Source organism: Hemitrygon akajei, chromosome 8 (genome assembly GCF_048418815.1).
Source record: "Hemitrygon akajei chromosome 8, sHemAka1.3, whole genome shotgun sequence".
Taxonomy (NCBI): Eukaryota; Metazoa; Chordata; class Chondrichthyes; order Myliobatiformes; family Dasyatidae; genus Hemitrygon; species Hemitrygon akajei.
The window spans coordinates 117,866,191-117,887,498 of record NC_133131.1 but is presented as its reverse complement, the minus strand read 5'-3'; the positions used below and the strand labels follow the sequence as shown (position 1 = coordinate 117,887,498).

General features: G+C 41.2%; 1 protein-coding gene across 3 annotated transcripts in view; it reads left to right on the top strand.

The window, feature by feature from the left end:
- efhb (EF-hand domain family, member B) overlaps positions 1-21,308 on the top strand; it is a 93,965-nt gene that overhangs the window by 34,560 nt on the left and 38,097 nt on the right. For 2 of the 3 annotated variants that reach the window (XM_073054441.1, XM_073054440.1), the window contains 4 exons: positions 4,849-4,992; positions 10,609-10,789; positions 17,941-18,051; positions 19,476-19,605. In XM_073054441.1, coding sequence (XP_072910542.1) covers positions 10,633-10,789; positions 17,941-18,051; positions 19,476-19,605 — 398 coding nt within the window. In that variant the 5' untranslated portion in view covers positions 4,849-4,992; positions 10,609-10,632. Of the gene's footprint in view, positions 1-4,848; positions 4,993-10,608; positions 10,790-10,981; positions 12,318-17,940; positions 18,052-19,475; positions 19,606-21,308 lie in introns of those variants that run through there. The other variant, XM_073054439.1, reaches the window with a different exon arrangement.

Sequence of the window (21,308 nt, the reverse complement as noted above, 5' to 3'; positions counted from 1 at the left end):
TCTGTGCCACAATCCCACACATGTGGAATGTGGATTATTTCATATTACGAAACAGGTAAACATGCTCCTAAAGGATTGTATTAGTCTGTCAGTTTCTCAAAGCCTTTATACTCTGAAAGCACCATTTCAGACAAATACTCTTGCTGGCTTTTTTAGTTGCTCCAGCATATTGTGTTTGAAGCTGACAAATCCAGAGCCAGATAACGCAAATAGCAGATAAAATTAATCGTCAATGCAACTGTTCTTGTGATGTTACCTAAGATAGTAGGGGATACCATGGTACTTTTGGAAATAGCCATGTGGGATTTTTATTATTTGACTTGACATATCCATTATGAATGAAAGGTTGCACTTATAAAAAAGTAAATACTGCGTTATCAATACTGATTATATATTAATGATTAAGAATTGACCTAAAATCCCCTAAATTAAATTTTTCTAAATAGTTCTGAAAAGGGTGAGTGAAGATATAACTTTTTTGCAGCATATTATTTTATTTTTAAAACTATTTTCATTGCACTACATTCAACATTAATGGTGTTGAAGCATTAAAGCAGTATTTCACCTTTGAGTAATTTTATTTGGCATTACAAATACTGCAGAATCTGATTCAAATGCAAGTGTGGTCTGGGAAAGCAAGTACAAGTGATCAAATTGCCTAATTTGTGGTGGACTTAATTTATGGCAGAAAAATAAAGAGTTTTTGTTGATGGCTGGACTACATCCTACTGAAGTTCCAAAATTGGATTCCTTTATATACATTAACTTGTTATGGCATACTACATTCTTTCAGCATTCTCACCAAGCCAACACAATGATATATGACAAATCATTGTTTCCAACAAGTGACAAAGATATAGTTTTCAATTAATTACATGTTCATTATCTTACCCGTGGATAGGAAACATTTTTTTGATGGCATGGAATGGTTTTGGAGTTCAAGAAATTTCCAGCAAGCAAAAATATTGCACATTATTCTTGGGTGAGCTGGGTCACACACTTTAAACAGGAAATATGCACTCGGCCATGCTGTAGACAATATGCCCTGAAACCTTATCCGAATGTTCTGCTGATCTAACTTGCTAGCATATTCAGCATAAAAGCAACAGGTACCTTATCTGTTTGCTTTTCTGTCCTCTTGCTTGGATTCTGTCTGATGGTAGCTGCAAAAATGATATGGTTTGGAGATCTTTGACGATAAGGGTTGCTTTCTTGAGTCAGTGCCCCGTGTAGATACTGCCAGTGATGGGGCCATGAAGTATTGAGCTGAGGTCACTACTCCCTGCAGCTTATGTTCCTGCACATTTGAATTGCTATACCAGGCCAATATACAACCAGTCCGGATGCTTTCAACAGTACATCTGTAGAAGTTTGTTAGAGTGTTCAATGACAAGCCAAACCTCCTTAATCTCCTAACGAAAGCATGCCAGCGTCTTTGCTGTCTCATGATTGCATATGTGCTGGGCCCAGGAAAGGACAAGTGATGTGTTAATGTCCGATAATTTAAAGCTGTTGACACCAGCATTAATTTCCTGTCAGGGTCCGGTCCGGAATCCACGTTCCGGGTCTCGATCTGGTTGGGGGGCTCCGGGTCCTGCAGTTGTCCCTCCTGTCACCCGTGATCTAGTTAGGACCCTCCTGGCTCAAGGAGGCACACCTGTAACTCATTGAGTTACAGGTGTTTATAAGGGGCCTTGGGACTGGGACCAGGCGGGTGGTCGTTTTGTTCTGTTTCCTATTTCTCCGCCGGCTCCGAACTCTTCTCTGAATTCTGTTATCCTGCCTGGGCTCAGATCTACTCCTCATCATGCTTCTCTGCCTGTACCAGTACTGCCAGGTTGGTCATCTCCCCCACCTTTCTTCCCATGCGCTGGTCCCGCTTCTCCGCTCGTTTGTGTTGTTCGCGCGGTCGCGCTGTCTGCTGGTCTTTCCCGATTTTCCTGTTGTCATGACTGTTGTGTTGGTCACCCTGGACCTATGCCCGTTCCTACCCCTTGCCTCCGTCGGGCAGGTCCGGCCGGTCTGCCGCTGCCCATCGGGGGTTCTGCCCCGTCCTCCTCTTCCGCCCGAACCCTGGGATTGTGCCCCGCACCCGCCTAGGGGTCCGCGTCGTGCCCAGGCCTCGGGTGTTTCCGCCTGGGAGGCGTCCCTACCCGGGATATATGCGGCCCGCCCCAGGAGGGCTTTCCGCCAGCCTATCTAGCCACCTAGACCTGTCTGCCTGCCTGAACCCTGGGAACCTGCCTGCCTGAACCCCGGGGACCTGTCTGCCTGCCTGAATCCCGGGGGCCTGTCTGCCTGCCTGAATCCCAGGGGCCTGTCTGCCTGAACTCGAACTCGGGAGCCCGCTCCGCTCTGCCTGCCTGGACTCCGGGAGCCCGCTCCGCTCTGCCTGCCTGAACTTCGGGAGCCCGCTCCGCTCTGCCTGCCTGAACTCCGGGAGCCCGCTCCGCTCTGCCTGCCTGAACTCCGGGAGCCCGCTCCACTCTGCTGCCTGAACTTTGGGAGCCTGCACCGCTCTGCTTGCCTGAACTTCGGGAGGCCGCTCTGCTCTGCCTGCCTGAACTCCATCTACCTGAACCCCAGCTCTACCCTTAAATGCCATGGCATCCCCATCCTGCCCTCCCCCTAGTACCTCAGTGTCTGCGTCCTGCGTTTGGGTCCATCCGGGCTCGTTCCTGACATTTCCACCAATGTAGTTTGATGCATGTTCATCCTCCTTCCCCTTCCTGAAGTCACCAATCTGCTCTTTTATTTTGGCTGACACTGAGTGAAAGGTAGTTTTTGTGGCATCATTCAACCAAGTGACTTATCTCTCTGATAAATGGATTCATTGCCACCTGTGATTTGTCTTACAACAGTGGTGTTGTTGGTGGATTTGAAAATGGCTTTGGAGTGGTGCTCCAATCATGTGCATGGAGAGTAGAACGGGGGTTCAGCACTCAGCCTTCAGAGGCACCTGTGTTGATGTTGTTACCAATCCTTAATGTCTTTTGAAGATATAAGGAAAGACTGAGTGTGCCTTTCCTTACTTTTAAATGTGCACATTCCTTAAACTTTAACTCCATTGTAGTCAGGCCACAGATGTAGAGCATAGAAGATAGCAGGGTACAGGCCCTTTAGCCCATGTTGATGTGCCAATCTTTTAACCTTCTCTAATAACAATCTAATGCTTCCCTCCCACATAGCCCTTCAGTTTTCTTTCATCCGTACATTGGGACTTTCTGCTAACTATTCCAACTGAATAGTCCCAAAATACTTGGGATTGTTGTTTCCATGACACAACAGAATGACTTTGCTGAAATAATCAGTTATTCTAATTACTGAAACAGGTTTTGCTAGAACTGTAAAATTGAAGACTTTTGGCTTGTGGTCTTGGTATATTAACTAAAGAGCTTTTAATACATTTTATAACAGACATGTGTACTTTAAGGTCATCCAACCTCACTGGCCATAATTGTGGCCTCATAAACATAATACCTTGTATTAGTCATACCTCAAAGTAACACATAAACTTTGGGAAATATTAAGCAATTACTTCAATTAAACATAACCAATGGAGTGCAAAGCCAAAGAGGTAATGATAATTCTGCATTAATAATTATTAAAGCCACAGAGAAAGGGGAAAAAGGTATTAGACATGCACATTTAAAAAAATTTACAGTGTGGAACCGACCACTCCGGTTCAATAAACTGTGTCACCCAGCAACCCATCTATTTAGCCCCAGCCTAATCACTGGCAAATTTACAATGACCAATTAATCTACTAACCGGTATGTCTTTGGACCACGGGAGGAAGCCCTTGCAGTTGTGGGGAGAATGTACAAGCTCCTTTCAGACAGCACCGTAGCTGAAGTCTCAACTTCAATGCCCTGAGCTGTAATAGACTCATGCTAATCACTATATTACCACGGTGTCCAATCTAAGATTGCAATCTTATATTGTGGTGTAAATGTAATGGAACCATTTAACTGCTGTGCTGAAAATTCTGCTTTTCTATCTGTTCATCAAAAATCTAACTAAATCTGGTTTGATTCATTTTATTCTATTATTGCTTTTCTATCTGTTCATCAAAAATCTAACTAAATCTGGTTTGATTCATTTTATTCTATTATTTTCTCTTAATTTATATATCAAAAACTGTTAAAAACTGAAACAAAACATGCCAAAAAAATGGCTTGATATGAGTTTAATTAATAATATGACTTTAGCTCTGATGTGACACACATCAATTAAAAATTAACTTCAGCGTCTCCAACAACACATACTATTAATGGGAAAGGTTCTTAAGATGTGATCCTACTGGTTAAGGAAGATAGACTTAAAAAATTAAATAATTTTGTACAGCATTGAATTTTCTTTTTTGTTAAGGAAGCCACACCATTGTTTCAATGTGGCTAAGCTCCCTGAACCTTAAATTGTAAATAATGGGATTTATCTTCTTTTAAACTATGCTCTATTTCCTTCTGGTTAGCTTGTCCATATTACTTGTGGGAAATTTATTTACTTTTCATCTGGAGTTTACTACTCTGTCCCAATTACAATTCAGGCAAACGTATTGTTCACTCAATCATTTATCTTTTCGTGCTGTCCCTCATTGGTCTTTTGGCTCACCCATATTTTTGTTTGTTTCTGTGCTTACATGAGTTAATACCTTTCCTAACATTCTAGATAAAAACATGTCCTAGGAATATATTAAGCATTTGTTCCCTAAGAATAAGCATAATAAATTTGGGATTTATTATTAGATGTTCAGGTTATTTAATTAAGGGTTAGGTTGAAACAGATGCTTGAGCCCGAATTATTAATATGCATACAATGTTTTGTTTATACTTCTTATTCCTTTAGCCCATTACACCACCCACGGTGAAAAAGTTCTCCAGTTGCAGGAATCCCAAGCCTGGGACTGCCACAATTTTCTACGGCAAAGCAAATGATCCTGATGTGGCATCACTTTTGCAACATGGAGTTTCTAGCAAATCCTCTCATTCTGTAAGTACTTGTTGAAATGTTGCAATATTACTTTGCTTTATCCTGACAGTTTTGCAAGCCATATTTTGTTCTTATGTTCTTTTTAAATATGAAAGGCACTGAAAAACCTGATACATTATATTTACAATAGTAATTCTATGGAAAACTACAACACAATCCTTGGGTCTAATGTGTTGCATATACAGTATATGAGTACAATACCCAACATTAGTACATAGAACATAGAAATTTACAGCACATTACAGGCCCTTCGGCCCACAATGTTGTGTCGACCATGTAACCTACTCTAGGAACTGCCTAGAATTTCCCTACCACATAGCACTCTAATTTTCTAAGCTCCATGTTCTTATCTAAGAGGCTCTTAAAAGACCCTACTTTATCTGCATTCTACGTACCCACCACTCTCTGTGTGAAAACTTAGCCCTGACATCCCTTCGATACCTATTTCCAGGCAGCTTAAAATTGTGCCCCCTTGTGTTAGCCATTTCAGCTCTGGGAAAAAGCCTCTGGCTATCCACACGATCAATGCCCCTCATCATCTTATACACCTCTATGGTCACCTCTCATCTTCCTATTCTCATAAGGTACACCCTCCAATCCAGGTAACATTCTTGTAAATCTCCTCTGCACTCTCTCTGTAGTATCCACATCCTTCCTGTAGTGAGGTGATCAAAACTGAACACAGTGCTCCAAGTGAGGTCTGACCAAGGTCTTATGTAGCTGTAACATTACCTCCTGGCTCTTAAACTCAATCCCACGGTTGATGAATGCCAACATACCATATGCCTTCTTAACAACATTGTCAACCTGAACAGCTACTTTGAGTGTCCTATCGACACAGATCCCAAGATCTCTCAGATACTCCATACTGCCAAGAGTCTTACCATTTATATTATATTCTGTCTTCAAATTTCACCTCCCAAAATGAACCACTTCACACTTATCAAGGTTGAAGTCCATCTGACACTTCTCAGCCCAGTTCTGCATCCTATCGATGTTCCGCATTAAACTCTGACAACCCTCCAGACTATCCACAACACCTCCAACCTTTGTGTCATTAGCAAACTTACTAACCCACCCTTCTACTTTTTCAGCCAGGTCATTTATAAAAATCACAAAGAGGAGGGGGTCCCAGAACAGATCCCTGTGGAACACCACTGGTCACTGACCTCCATGCAGAATACAAACCATCTACAGCCACGCTTTACCTCTGTGGACAAGCCAATTCTGGAACCACGAAGCAAGGTTTCCTTGGATCCCATGCCTTGCATGGGGAGCCTTGTCAAATGCCTTACTGAAATCCATAAACACTGCATCCACTGCTCTACCTTCATCAATGTGTTTTGTTACTTCCTCAAAGAATTCGATCAGGCTTGTAAGGCACGACCTGCCCTTGTCAAAGCTATGCTGACTATCCCTAATCAGATTATGTCTCTCCAAATGGTCATAAATCTTGACTCTCAGGACCTTCTGCAACAACTTGCCCACCACTGAGGTCAGACTGACTGGTCTATAATTTCCTGGGTTATCTCTACTTCCTTTCTTGAACCAGGGAACAACACTTGCAACCCTCCAATCCTCCAATCCTCTGGTACTTCTCCCGTCCCTATTGATGATGCAAAGATCATAATAAGAGGCTCAGCAATCTCCTTCCTCACTTCCCATAGTAGCCTGTGGTTATCTCATCTGATCCCAGTGATTTATCTAATTAATGCTTTTCAAAAGCTCCAGCACATCCTCCTCTTAATGGCTATATGCTCAAACATTTCAGTCTGTTGTAAGTCATCCCTATAATTGCCAAGGTCTTTTTCCCTGGTGAATACTGAAGCAAAGTATTCATTAAGTACCTCTACTACTTCCTCTGACTCCATGCACACATTTCCACTATCGCACCTGATTGGTCCTATTCTCAAACGCACATCCTCCTGCTCTTTACATACTTGTAGAATGCTTTAGGGCTTCCTTAATCCTGTCCGCCAAGGCCTCCTCGTGGCCCCTTCTGGCTCTCCTAATTCCTTCCTTAAGCACCTTTCTAGCAACCTTGTAATTTTCTAGAGCTCTAACAGTACCTAGTTTCTTGAACCTTTTGTAAGCTTTTCTTCGTAACTAGATTTTCTACATACTTTGTACACCATGGTTCTTTTAGTCTACCTTCTTTTCCCTGCCTCAATGGAACATACCTATGCAAAACTACATGCAAATATTCCCTGTACATTTGCCACATTTCTGCCGGGCATTTCCCTGAGGATATCTGTTCCTGACTTATGCTTCCAAGTTCCTGCCTAATGGCATCATATTTTCCCCTACCCCAATTAAATGTTTTACCAAATTTTCTGCTGTATCCCTCTCTAGCACTACGGTGAAGAAGATAGAGTTATGGTCACTACCTCCAAAATGCTCTCCCACCAAGAGATCTAACACTTGACCAGGTTTATTTCCCAATACCAAATCAAATACAGTCTCTCCTCTAGTTGGCTTAACTATATATATTATGTCAGGAAACCTTCCTGAACACACCTAACAAACTCCACTGCATCTAAACCCCTTGCGCTAAGGAGATACCAATCAATATTAGGAAAGTTCAAATCTCTCATCCCAACAGTCCTATTATTATTGCACCGTTCCAGAATCTGCCTCCCTATCTGCTTCTCGATACCCCTGTAACTATTTGGGGGGGGGTCTATAAAAAACACCCAGTAGAGTTATTGCCCCTTTCTTGTTTCTGACTTCCACCCACACTGACTCAGTAGACCATCTCTCCATGACTTTCTCCTTTTCTGCAGCCGTGACACTATTCATAATTAGCAATGCCACACCCTCACCTCTTTTGCCTCTGTCTCTGTTCTTTTTGAAACATCTAAAGCCTGGTACATTCAGCAGCCATTCCTGATCCTGAGACATCCAAGTCTCTGCAATGGCACAACATTACAGTTCCATGTATTGATCTATACTCTAAGTTCATCCACCTTGTTTATGATACACCTTGCATTAAAATAAAACATCTCAAACCATCAGGCTGAGTGAATCTTTGCTCTAACACCTGCCTATGCTTCCTCACAAACTCCCTACAAGCTGTCTCTACTTGTGCTCCAACCTCCCCATCCTTGGCCTCTTCACTTCCGTTCCCACCCCCTACCAATCTAGCTTAAACCCTCTCCAATAGTCTTAGCAAACCTCTTTGCCAGAATATTGGTCCCCTTCGGATTCAAGTGCAACCTGTCCTTATTGTACTGGTTACACCTGCCCCAGAAGAGATCCGAATGATCCAGAAATCTGAATCCTTGCCCCCAGCTCCAAACCCTCAGCCATGCATTTATCCTCCACTTCACTCTATTCCTATACTCACTGTCGCGTGGCACAGACAGTAATCTCAAGATTATTACCTTTGAGGTCCTGCTTCTCAGCTTCTTTCTCAGCTCCCTGTAGTCTATTTTCAGGACCTGCACTCTTTTTCTACCTATGTCATTGGTACCAACATTTACCACTCGTTGCTCACCCTCCCATTTCAGGATATCATGGATGCGCTTAGATGCATCACGAACCCTGGCACCTGGGAGGCAAACAACCATCCATGTTTCTTTTTCCTGTCCACAGAATCACCTATCTGTCCCCCTAACTGTAGTCCCCTATTACAGCGGCCTTCCTCTTCTGTTCCGTACCCTTCTGAGCCACAGGGACAGAGTCAGTGCCACTGTTGTTTCTCCCAGGTAGGTTGTTCCCCCCCCCCCCCATCAGCACTCCAAATGGAGAACTTATTGTTAAGGAGGACAGCCACCACCTGATGCCCTCCCTTCCCTCTCCTGATGGTCACTCACTTACCTGCCTCCTGTAACCCCAGGGTGGCTACCTTCCTGTAGCTCCTGTCTATCACTGCTTCACTCTCCCTAACAAGCCAAAGGTCATCGAGCTGCAGTTCCAGTTCCCTAACACGGTCTCCAAAGAGCTGCAGCTCGATGCACCTGGTGCAGATGTGGCCATCAGGGAGGTTGGAGGTCTCCTGGACATCTCACATCTGACCCAGAACAGAAAACTGGCCTTGTGGTCGTACCCACTATTCTAATGCTCCAAGCCCCGTGAGACGATCCTTTTTTATACTCTGCTCCCTGACCTGTGCAAAACTCTTTCTCTCTTTGAACTGATTGGTTCACCGCTAATGTGTTGAGCCCTGCAAAACACTCCTTTTGTAAACTTTTCCCCTGACTTGTATGAAGCTCTCCCTCCCTTCAAATCGATTGGTCCACCGCTAATTAGTGTTGGAGAATATTGTTGAAATTAGTATTGCTCAATGTTGAACCCTGGTACTGAAGTCCAGCATTGGAGTTATATCAGGAGTTAACAGTTGACACCAAATTTGGGGCTTCAATATTCTTATACATATGCTGAGAGAATGTTTCACCTTGCAGAATCCAGAACTAGGTGCATGGTTTCAGAAAAAGCAGGTCACCAATTAATGATGGTGATGAAGAAGAATATTTTATCCAAGGATTGTAAATCTTTGGCATTTTCTTCCCAAGAGAGCTATACATACAAATCAACAAATGCATTCAAAGCAGAGACAGAAAATTTGGCTCTCCGGGGAAATAATGGGTTAGGAAGAATAAGCAGGATGGTGGTCCTAAGACCAAAATTGGCTCAGTCTGTATCACAATGACTGGTTAAACACATCTGAGTGGTCCCATGCGCACTCTTGCTGGGTTGTTCTTCTGAAATCCTGAACAACCTGGCATCAAGCACAGATCAATAATTACATTCAATATAAGACATTCAGATTTTGTTATAAAATTTGATCCATACTGTATAAATGATTCACACATTGGAACCCTGCAACCTCTTACTTGAAGCACAAAATATCATAAATGTAAATTACTGCAATAAAACTAGATTTTCTTCAAATTTATCTTATGTTAAAAATTAAGCAAAATGTCAGTTCATGGTTTGAATTTTGTTTGCATGCTTCAATAAACAAACTTGATTCTTTTAGCGTTTCACCCATCTAAAGATCTGGAAAGTTTGGGTAAAAATAGGTAAAATGATTATATGATCCTTTATACTGTCTGATAAATGGGGACTTCTTAGACATGATCTTGAATTGTGGAATATTATTCAAAAATGCTCAATTAATTGTCACTAGGCTGCAGTGACAACTATACAGCTAAAAATGGCAGTCAGTGTAATTTTTCACTGGAGCATTTGCAACAGATGTTTGAAGGACAACTACTCTGCTTATTTTTACTGATAATATCAGGGGAAGATGAGCAAGTAATACATCTGGAGAGCTCCATTGTCTTTATTAAATAATACTATGGAAATTCTGCTCTCCGCCAAATCAAGTAAGTATGACTCCAGTTTTATAACCATAATTTTGCCAGTGCAATATTTCTTCATTACCTCTTTGGGGTGTCAATATTAATTGTTTTCAAGTCCTCATGTGGACTCTAATCTTTAACTGTAGTCCCACCAACAATTTTGGTGGCAGTGAAGTCGAGCAGTAGATGGAAAAATGGACCTCTAAGAATGAAGAAGTGCAGGGATTTAACCACTACTAGAAAATAAATCAACAATTATGTGATTGTCAAAAATAACCATGCTGTAACTTTAGTTTACTTTGTCATTTAGGTTGCTTCTTTGATAAATCCTCCAATGAAGACACGGGTTCAGCACATATTCTCAGAGAAAATTGCTGCAGCTTATCCAAGCCATCAACGAGCACCACTGGGAAAGTCTCATGATCAAGCACCAGGACTACCCAAAGGACTAGATATATATAATACCACATTTGGGAAAAGAGTAACTAAAGGTGCTAATAAACAGACAAGTTTGTTTTAAATGACTATAATAATAGACAAACTGAAATATTTTATGTTTCGATAAATATCTGAGGTAAAGGGTAAGGATGCAATTTTAAAAGAGTTATGAGAACAGAACCATAACTTTCATGTACTGTATGTTGTTAAAAAGGCATACATTATCCATTGCTTTTTTAATTGGAGGTATTGAATACAAAATCAAGCATGCAATGCTAACCTGTAGATCCCAAATGGGATGCAGCTAGGTATTGTGTCAATATGAATGACCAGATTTGAGGAAGATTGGCAAGGCTCTGGACTTGATATCAAGAAAAAAATCACTAGAATTCTGTGGAAAACCAGGAGACAAAATGAGAGAAATCACAACCTGTTATGTAATTTTCATGATCCTGAATCCATTGAGAGCAGATACTAGAAGCAGATTCAATATAATCTTTCAGAACTCAGATTCAGAATCAGATAAGTACCGCTGCATCTGGTGACCCTGTGATCTCTGTCTAGGAGGCCGATGTTAGGCTTTACAAAGGGTGAACCCTCGCAAGGCTGAAGCCCCCGATGGAGTACCTGGTGAGGCCCTGAAAACTTGTGCCAACCAACTAGAGGAGTATTCAAGGACATTTTCATCCTCTCACTGCTATGGGCGGTAGTTCCAACTTGCTTCAAAAAGGCAACAATTATACCAGTGCCTAAGAAGAATAACATGAGCTGCCTTAATGACTATTGCCCAGTAGCACTCACATCTACAGTGATGAAATGCTTTGAGAGGTTGGTCATGACTAGACTGAACTCCTGCCTTAGCAAGGACCTGGACCCAATGTAATTTGCCTATCGCCACAATAGGTCAATGACAGACGCAATCTCAATGGCTCTTCACTCGGCCTTTAACCACCTGGACTATAAAAAACACCCATATCAGGATGCTCTTCATCGACTATAGTTCACCATTTAACCTAATCATTCCCACAATCCCGATTGATAAGTTACAGAACCTGGGCCTCTGTACTTCCCTCTGCAATTGGATCCTCGACCTCCTAATTGGAAGACCACAATCTGTGAGGATTGGCGATAATATCTCCTCCTTGTTGACAATCAACACTGGTGCACCTCGGGGGTGTGTGCTTAGCCCACTGCTCTTCTCTCTATATACCCATGACTGTGTAGCTAGGCATAGCTCAAATATCATCTGTAAATTTGCTGATGATACAACCATTGTTGGTAGAATCTCACTTGGTGAAGAGAGGGCATACAGGAGCAAGATATGCCAACTAGTGGTATGGTGTCGCAGCAAAAACTTTGCACTCATCAGTAAGATGAAAGAGCTGATTGTGGATTTCAGGAAGGGTAAGACGAAGGAACACATACCGATCCTCATAGAGAGATCAGAAGTGGAGAGAGTGAGCAGTTTCAAGTTCCTGGGTGTCAAGATCTCTGAGGACCTAAACTTGTCCCAACATATTGATGCAGCTCTAAAGAAGGCAAGACAGCGACTGTACTTCATTAGGAGTTTGAAGAGGTTTGGTATGTTAACAAAAACACTCAAAAACTTCTATAGATGTACCGTGGAGAGCATTCTGACAGGCTGTATCACTGTCTTGTATGGGTGGCGGGGGGGGGCTACTGCACAGAACTGAAAGAAGCTGCAGAGGGTCATAAATTTAGTTGGCTCCATCTTGGGTACTAGCCTACACAGTACACAGGACATCTTCAAGGAGGGGTGTCTCAGAAAGGCAGCGTCCATTATTAAGGACCTCCAGCACCCAGGGCATGCCCTTTTCTCACTGTTACCATCAGGTAGGAGGTACAGAAGCCTGAGGGCACACACTCAGCGATTCAGGAACAGCTTCTTCCCCTCTGTCATCCGATTCCTAAATGGACATTGAACCCATGAACACTACCTCACTTTTGTAATATAATTTCTGGTTTTGCACTATTTTTAATCTATTCAATATACATTTACTGTGATTTATTTTTTATTATTATTATTATTATTATTTTCTTCTTCCTCTATATTAGGTATTGAATTGAACTGCTGCTGCTAAGTTAACAAATTTCATGACATATGCCCGTGATAATGAACCTGATTCTGATTCTGAAGTGAAAAACAATTGAGGTGCTTTGGGAAGAGCAGAAGAGTGTGATTAATTGAATAATATTTTAGATTAATTGATTCATGTACAAGATGAAAAGCATGTTTTTGTCCTACGGGTTTCCTCTGTTTGGATGAATGGTGTACATGGTCTAGAAATTCTTTGTGGATCTACTACTTGTCAGACCTATTACTTGAGAAAAGACTTTTTCTTTACACGATTCACAGGTGTGTAAATGGAGTAATTAGATAAATTTGTTTCTGTTTGTATGGAGAGGTTCAAAGACTTCAATTGTAGTGAACAGTGAGATTTATTGCATTTATTTCCAACAACAGCCTGGCAGGTGACAATAACATACAAATATATTGCATTTCTTGCTCTGTTTTAGGCATATTTCATTTATGATATTTTTGTGAAGTTCAGACATCCATTCTTTTTGAGATGGGTACAAATATTTCTTCTTGATGACACAGTAGATCGAGAGATTGAGTATAATGGGCTTAGGCAATAAAATGCTCAGACCGAGATCAGATCAGCCTGTATCATATTCAATAGCAGAGAGACTGAGTAACCATATTTCTTATGCTCTTACTGAATGTGCTGCTTTCCATCAAACAAATAATTGTGTTTTTAGCAATCACTCCTGCTCTTCTTAGTTCTCTGTATAGTCAGTTGCATAAGGGAGCCTTAATAACACATGCCATTTAGGAAGCAGATTCTTGTACCATGGTTTTTTTTTTGGAGATGCATGTATTGCTACTAAAGCTTGCACTTGTATTTCAGCCCTAATTGTCCTTGAAATGAGGCAGTTAGTGGGTGGTTGAGAGTTAGAAACACATTTGGGCAAGAAAGGAGAGTCTTCCTTCAAATGACTGGTAAACCACTATTAACACCATTGTCACACTGTTCATATTCATCATTAATGATAGACTCGGTAGAGTTATTACATTTTTATGAAATGTAGGAGTCTTACAAGGTCACATACTATTGCAGCAGTGGGTTGAAAGAAGTCACCCAGTAACTAATCTGCGATCCTTTCATGATCATTTGAAGTAGCTGCAATTTTTGAATCCTTTCTAGCTACATGCCTAATGGGTTATAAAAGGACGAAGTGGGAAACTAAGTGGTTAACTGCAAGGTGGTGACTGTATTTAAGTAATGTGGAGGAACAGAGGGATTTTGGACTACATATTCATTGGTCCTTAATGAGACAGGTCAATAAGATGGGTAATTAGGCATACGAGTGTTTTCCTTTGATGGCTGAGTCACAGAATATAGATAGCATTGTGGTTTTGCTAGAGTTCCATTAGTTAGATCATAAGACCATAAGATATAGGATCAGAATTAGGCTGTTTGGCCCATTGAGTCTGTTCCACATTTCATCACGGCTGGCCCATTTTCCCTCTCAGCCTCAATCCAATTGAACTCTTTGAACTCTTTCCAATGTCAGCATATCCTTTCATAGATAGAGACTCAAAACTGCTCACAATATTTCAAGTGAGGCCCAACCAGTGTTTTACAAAGCCTCAACGTTACATACTTGCTTTTATATTCTAGTCCTCTCAAAATGAATGTTAACATCACATTTGCCTTCTTCACCACAAACTCAACTTGCAATTTAACCTTTAAGGAATCCTGCATGAGGACTCTCATGTCCCTTTGCACCTCAGATAATCGATGCTATTATTTACCAAATGCATGACCATATACTCCTTGCCACTGCTTTGTCCATTCTCCTAAACTGTAGCCCCTCCATTTCCTCAAAACTACCTGCACCTCCACCTATCTTCGTATCCCTTGAAAACTTGACCACTCTATTGTAGGCCCTCTTTTTGGCTTTTATGTTACTGTTGACTTTTTGTCAGCCACGGTTGTGTCATTCTGCCTCTAAGGGTTCCTTTATCTTGAGCCATCTAATCAATTCTGGTTCATTGCACAACACCCAATGCAGAATACATGATTCCATAGTGTGCTCAACCCATGGCTCGAAAAAGCCATCTTGTAGGCATTCTGCAAATTCCTCTTCTTGGGATCCAACACCAACTTGAATTTCCCAATCTACCTGCATCTGAAATCTCCAATGACTATTGTAACATTGCCGTTTTGACATACACTTTCTATCTCCTGCAGTCATTTTTAGGCCACATCTTTACCACTGTTTGGTGGTCCGCATTTAACTTCCATCAGGGTCTTTTTACCCTTGCAGTTCCTTAGCCTCTACCCACAACGATTCAACACTTTCCAATCCTTTGTCATGTCTTTCTAATGATTTGTTTTCATTTTTGCCAACCGAGCCACACCACCTCCTCTGCCTACCTTCCTGTCCTTTAGACACAGTGTGTAGGTCTCAGATTGAGTACTAAGTATAGTTCTGGTCAACACATTACAGGAAGGGTGCAATTGCATTGGACAAGTTATGAACGAGATTTAAGATGGTGACAGAATTTAACAGTTTTTTCCATTTGGATCAGAGGAGAGCAGAGAGAGACTGAAATAAGGAGTAGAGTAGGTAAGCGCTGAGATGGATCAACCCACTCAGACTTGCTCCTCCAGGCAGAGAAATTAAAAACCAGGGGCATAGATTTAAAACAAGTGATTGTAGAATTAGTGGGGAGATGAGGAAGAAAATCATGCACCAAGAAAGACACTCTCTCATGAAAAATTGGTAGTGACAGAAACCTTCATCACCTTTAGAAGTGCAAACACGAGGAAATCTGCAGATGCTGGATATTCAAACGACACACAAAATGCTGGTGGAACACAGCAGGCCAGGCAGCATCTATAAGGAGAAGCACTGTTGACGTTTCGGGCCGAGACCCTTCGTCAGGACTAACCGAAAGGAGAGATACTAAGAGATTTGAAAGTAGTGGGGGGAGGGGGAAATGCAAAATGATAGGAGAAGACCTTGGGGCGTGGGATGAAGCTAAGAGCTGGAAAGGGTGATTGGCGAAAGTGATACAGAGCTGGAGAAGGGAAAGGATCATGGGACGGGAGGCCTCGGGAGAAAGAAAGGGGAGAGGAACACCAGAGGGAGATGGAGAACAGGCAAACAACTAAATGTGTCAGGGATGGGGTAAGAAGGGGAGGAGGGGCATTAACAGAAGTTAGAGAAGTCAGTGTTCATGCCATCAGGTTGGAGGCTACCCAGCTGGTATATAAGGTGTTGTTCCTCCAACCTGAGTTTGGATTCATTTTGACAGTAGAGGAGGCCATGGATAGACATATCAGAATGGGAATGGGACGTGGAATTAAAATGTGTGGCCACTGGGAGATCCTGCTTTCTCTGGCGGACCGAGCGTAGGTGTTCAGCGAAACGGTCTCCCAGTCCGCATCGGGTCTAACCAATATATAAAAGGCCACACGGGGAGCACTGGATGGAGTATACCACACCAGCTGACTCACAGGTGAAGTGTCGCCTCACCTGGAAGGACTCTCACCTTTAGAAGTACTCAGATATGTACTTGAAGAGTTGTGACCTACAGGGCAAACAGTCTGGTGCTGGGAGGAGAGATTAGATTACAATGGACATGATTGGCCAAGTGGACTCCTGCAGCATAAATTTTCTGAAGGAAATGTGTCCTTCATTCTATTTACTGTCAGTTGGAAATTGGCAATGACCGGATAATTGTTTGACTGGTAGTGGCATTCCTGTGCTGCTTTTCAGCAGCTAGACACTGCCATGTTCATTGCTCAGCAATAAAGACAATGGACCAGACCAAAGGGATGGTGGGCTTGGATCTGAGATGGGCAAGGGGAGCTTATGAGTAAACAGTGGAAACTTGACAAATTTGCCAATTTTCCTTTTTGGTGTGGTGGGTTAACTGATCATGGGGGAGAGATTGTGGCAGGTTTGCTTGAGAATCTGGAGGTTTGCTTGAGAAATGCTCCCATTTCTCCTGTCTTGAATGTATCTACATAGCCAAGCCAGCAGCTCTTGGCTATCTTCAGTTGGCAGGATATCATTAGCCTCAAATAAAGCACATCTTGACTCTCTCTGCTGTGCCTTATTCAATCTCTTATTAATAAGAACCACTTAACAAAACTATACCCGCCCCTGGCAGCATGTCATCCAATACCTCCTTAAAGGCTTAGTACCGATGTCTCTGTTTAGTGACTTAAAAGTATTTTTATTTAAGGTTTCATGAACTAGCACAGCGGGGTTATGGGGCTGGGTTGGTCTACACCTTTTTCACATTTCCCCCATGACAACATACTACTGTCATGGTGCCAGAATAGAAATGATCAGTCTTGGGACCTAGAGAGAGGTGGTTGAGAGGGGCTTGGGTAGTGATGGAGAGGTTTGTGTTTTGACCAAGATTTTGAGGATTGGACTGGGTGGTGGAGGGCCAGGATGCCTTTGGGCTACAGTCTGATATGGATAGGGCTGTTGGTCACCTGGGATTGATTTTATAGGGGTTAGGGAAGTTACGGGTGTATAATTCTGTAATGGGGCACTGAGTAAATGACTATGATCACACCTGTAGTTGTCTTTCAGATAAGATGGAGAAAGTGAGCAAAGAAAAATGAGAATACATTAGAGAGAATTTATTAAAGGGTGCACAAATTAATTTTGTATAATAGTATTTGACAACATTACAGACGTGCAATGGTGAATGAACACCAGCAGAATGATAACTGCTGAGCTGTATGCCACAGGATAGGAAATAATATTAATTTAACATCCATTTGTTAACCAATGTGAACAGGAAATGTCAAATTGATGGCCGCATACCTTGGATATATGTGTTCTACCATTCTTAACTAGAACAAATTTAACAAACTATCTGATATGCACAAATGACTCATTAAAATATTATGTTATTGAAATGCAGAATGTTCAAAATTATTGTTGAATTTCTCATAATGTATGGAAGCAAGAGTCTATTTTGATGTAGGTTTAGCCCACTACCTTCTGACATAATATTTTGACTTTGGCAGCAGTGAAAATGAACACAGAATTTTATAGCTGCAAAATAATGCGTAGTTTAAATATGTTTCATTTACCGATTAACTGTAGTTTTGGCCACAAATCAATATTGAAAATTTTATTTCAGATACCACTGCGAGAGAGCTTGTAAACCCACCGAAGACTCGACAACAAGTTAATGAAGAATCACAAAGAGGACATCCACTATATATTGTTACACATAATGATTACAATGTTGGTAAAGACACATCATTTATTTGCAATGTTGCAGGTCAACAATATCATCTCTGACAAATACAGTGGAAACCAGTTAATTAGGGCACATCAAGTCCAGTGCATTTTGGCCTAATTAAGTGGCTGACCCAATTAGCCAAGTTTTCATGGAAATAGTTAAAAGTATAAAAAAGACAAACTACCACTTAACTGAGTAAGAATTTATGTATTCAAATGAAATATGACTGAATTAGAACACTACCAATACCTCCACAATATTACAAAACTGTCTATTAGTTCCTAATGTTACAATGACAGATTTCATCTGCTGTGTTCTTTTGACTGACTGTAAATGAACAAGATCAGCAGACACTCAGTGTTGATAATGGACTACCTTCATACAATGCTTCTGTCGATTGCATCCTCCAAATCTTCATTTTCATTGTAACATTCGTGATCATTTTTAATATCTTAAAATTCTTCATAAATCCTGATTTGTTGATGTAGTGAAATCATTTCATTTTCACTCCCGGTTGTTTCTAGCATCTCCAAGCCTGAATGCTTGAAACCATGGTGAGCAAAACAGTTCTGAATTATCTTACTGTTTATTTCTTGCCAACCATCAGTGACACCAATCTCTGCTTTTTGAGCACAAACACATATAACTGACACTATATAAAAACTGATCACTGTAAACATGATGTAGTATCTAACGGCCAGGCAAGTGCACGCAACTGACGCTAGTTAGAAACTGATCAGCAACAGTCTCCTGCCCCAGTTAAGTGGCATAGTGCCCCAAATAAATGAGGGATGTCCTGGCTATTTTCTCAATTTGGTTTTTGTTCTTTAAGAGTTGTCCTAAGTAAACAGCTGCCCTAATTAAATAATGACCTAATTAACCAGAATCCACTGTATACACAAGTACGTAAACTATTGTAGTTTTCTACATGAAGGATTAAGATTGGAGTCTGATAAATGACTCAATCTGGATTTGGTAATAACCAGGAGAGTAATTTTCATGATGGGCAAGGGGACTATATATCTGTTCTATGGCTCTGTGCATTTATGAATCTATGGGTCTTCAAGCAATTGTTATTTGGAATTTCCTTCAAGTGTGCAATATATAAGATTGATTTAGCAACCATGCAGAGACCAAACTGATTCCATTTTTATGTGGTCACAGATTGCATATTAGCACGGTTAGTGAGCAATGTAGTAGCAGGTTGCTGTCTGAAGGTGTGAAAGGTAGACCTTGAACTTAATTGAAATCATCAATCTACATCAAAATGCTCAGCATGCAGCTTTGTTTTGATTATTATCAACAAGGATGGAAAAGTTGTTTTGCTTTCTTTTTAATTCTTCTCCATAAATAATTTATACCGGTACATTTGGCTGAGCAAAATCAAGCCAGGAATTCCAATATTGTACTGATTTAAACTATTTCCATAGGGGAACAGGTGGATAGAAAGTACAATTGGTCAAGAATCAGCAAAGAAAGTGCATTTGGAATAGAGACTCCTTACTTCAGTGATGGGCGATTGGCTGCAAAATCATTGCGCTGGTTAACTGAACTGCAACAGTAAGTATTCATTACAAAGATTGGTGCTGTGGTGAAATCCTGTTTCTCTCTTCTCTGGTGAAGCATGGTATCCCAAATGAAATGTAGCCGTTGGGTTTGTACACTGATTGATTTATAAATTAACTGCCAGGCTTTACTAAGACTGAGACAGAAATGCTACTGAGCTGTCAGAAGATCAATGACTTCAAAATAACCATTGGAATGTAAAAGACCATCTCAGTGCTTAACAAAATGATCATAATGGGGTTTAAACCATGTTTTTTTGTGCCCCTCTCTCATTTTCCTTGACTTTTTAAATACTTTACATTATACTGTTGAGAAGTATCTTGACAGGTTGCATCATGGCCTACTGCAGCATTTTGAATGCACAGGGATATAAGAAGCTGTGGAGAATGGTGGGCATCGTGAGCATGTCCCTTCCCACTAGTGGTAATGTCTATTGGAGGTGCTGCTTCAAAAAGGCAACATCTGTTATCAAAGATTTCAGGACATGCCATCTTTTCACAGCTACCATAGGGCAAGAGTTACCTGAAGTCCTACCCACCAGATTCAAGAACAACAACTTCCCTTCAACCATTCAGTTCTTGAACCAACAGGCAAATTGCTAATCACCAATTCAGTTTAGCAACATCATGACCTGTCTGAACACTCTGCACTAAAATGGACTTTGTTTCTTTTCAATTTGTTTTTTCTTGATAAATTGTGTATAATTTAATGATTATTCTGTGCTTTTCTTGTGAATGCTACTTATATGAAGCTTTGTGTCTGATGTTGCTGCAAGCTTTCATTGCATCTGTGCTGCATGTACTTGTGCATATGAATATAAATTTTGGACAATACATTGATGTAATGATTTAGTGCTACTGACTAGGGAGGAATTTCAAGACCACTTTCATTGCTGCCGAATCAAAATTCTGACAAAACCATTTGAATAACATTGTATCATTATCTTCACTTAATGATTTGAATCAATACTTACAGGATTAGAGCTGTGCAATTCACACTGGCCTCTCCAGTAATGCCTATACTTAATAAATGTATAAAAGTAGGTGCTAACTGAGATTTTGGCAGATACATCGTAATATCGATCACCTTTTAAAGAAATGCAACACAGAATGCATGAAAGCTCTCAATACACAGTTTATATAAAATCAATGCTATTGGGTTGTTAATAAGAATTGGTGTATTTCCCAGTAAAGTGTGTTACGTTCCCCAGTAACCGGGTGACTTACCAGCAAAGATAGAGAGGTCCGCTGAAGCCTGGTGCTACTATTTTCAAACGTTTTTATTTATAAAGGGGCACAAACGTATGGTTACTACAAAACATTCAGATCTTATACATCGTCAAAACTCAATCTAAAGCACAGGTGTAGTAATAATCAATCAAAAATGAGCTCTATCGTTGTCTAGGGGTTAAACGATTTGTCCAATTGAAATATAAAAGTCTCGCCAGTTCATGGAGGCTTTTTGCCGCTTGAGGGACCGCTGCGTGTTCACGGGTTGGAGAGAGAAAATAAACTTGCCAGCCTTCTGGACTCAAAGCGTGAGATCGAGAACGGGAGTTCCTCGTTGTCAGTCCGAAATCCTTTTCGGGGTTATTAGCCACACGATTCCCTAGCTAGGGGATCCGAATCACACGTGGCTTCCGAGCAGCTTCCCGTTATTACGAGAGGAATGAGCGATGGTCTCCGTCTAGTGCGTCG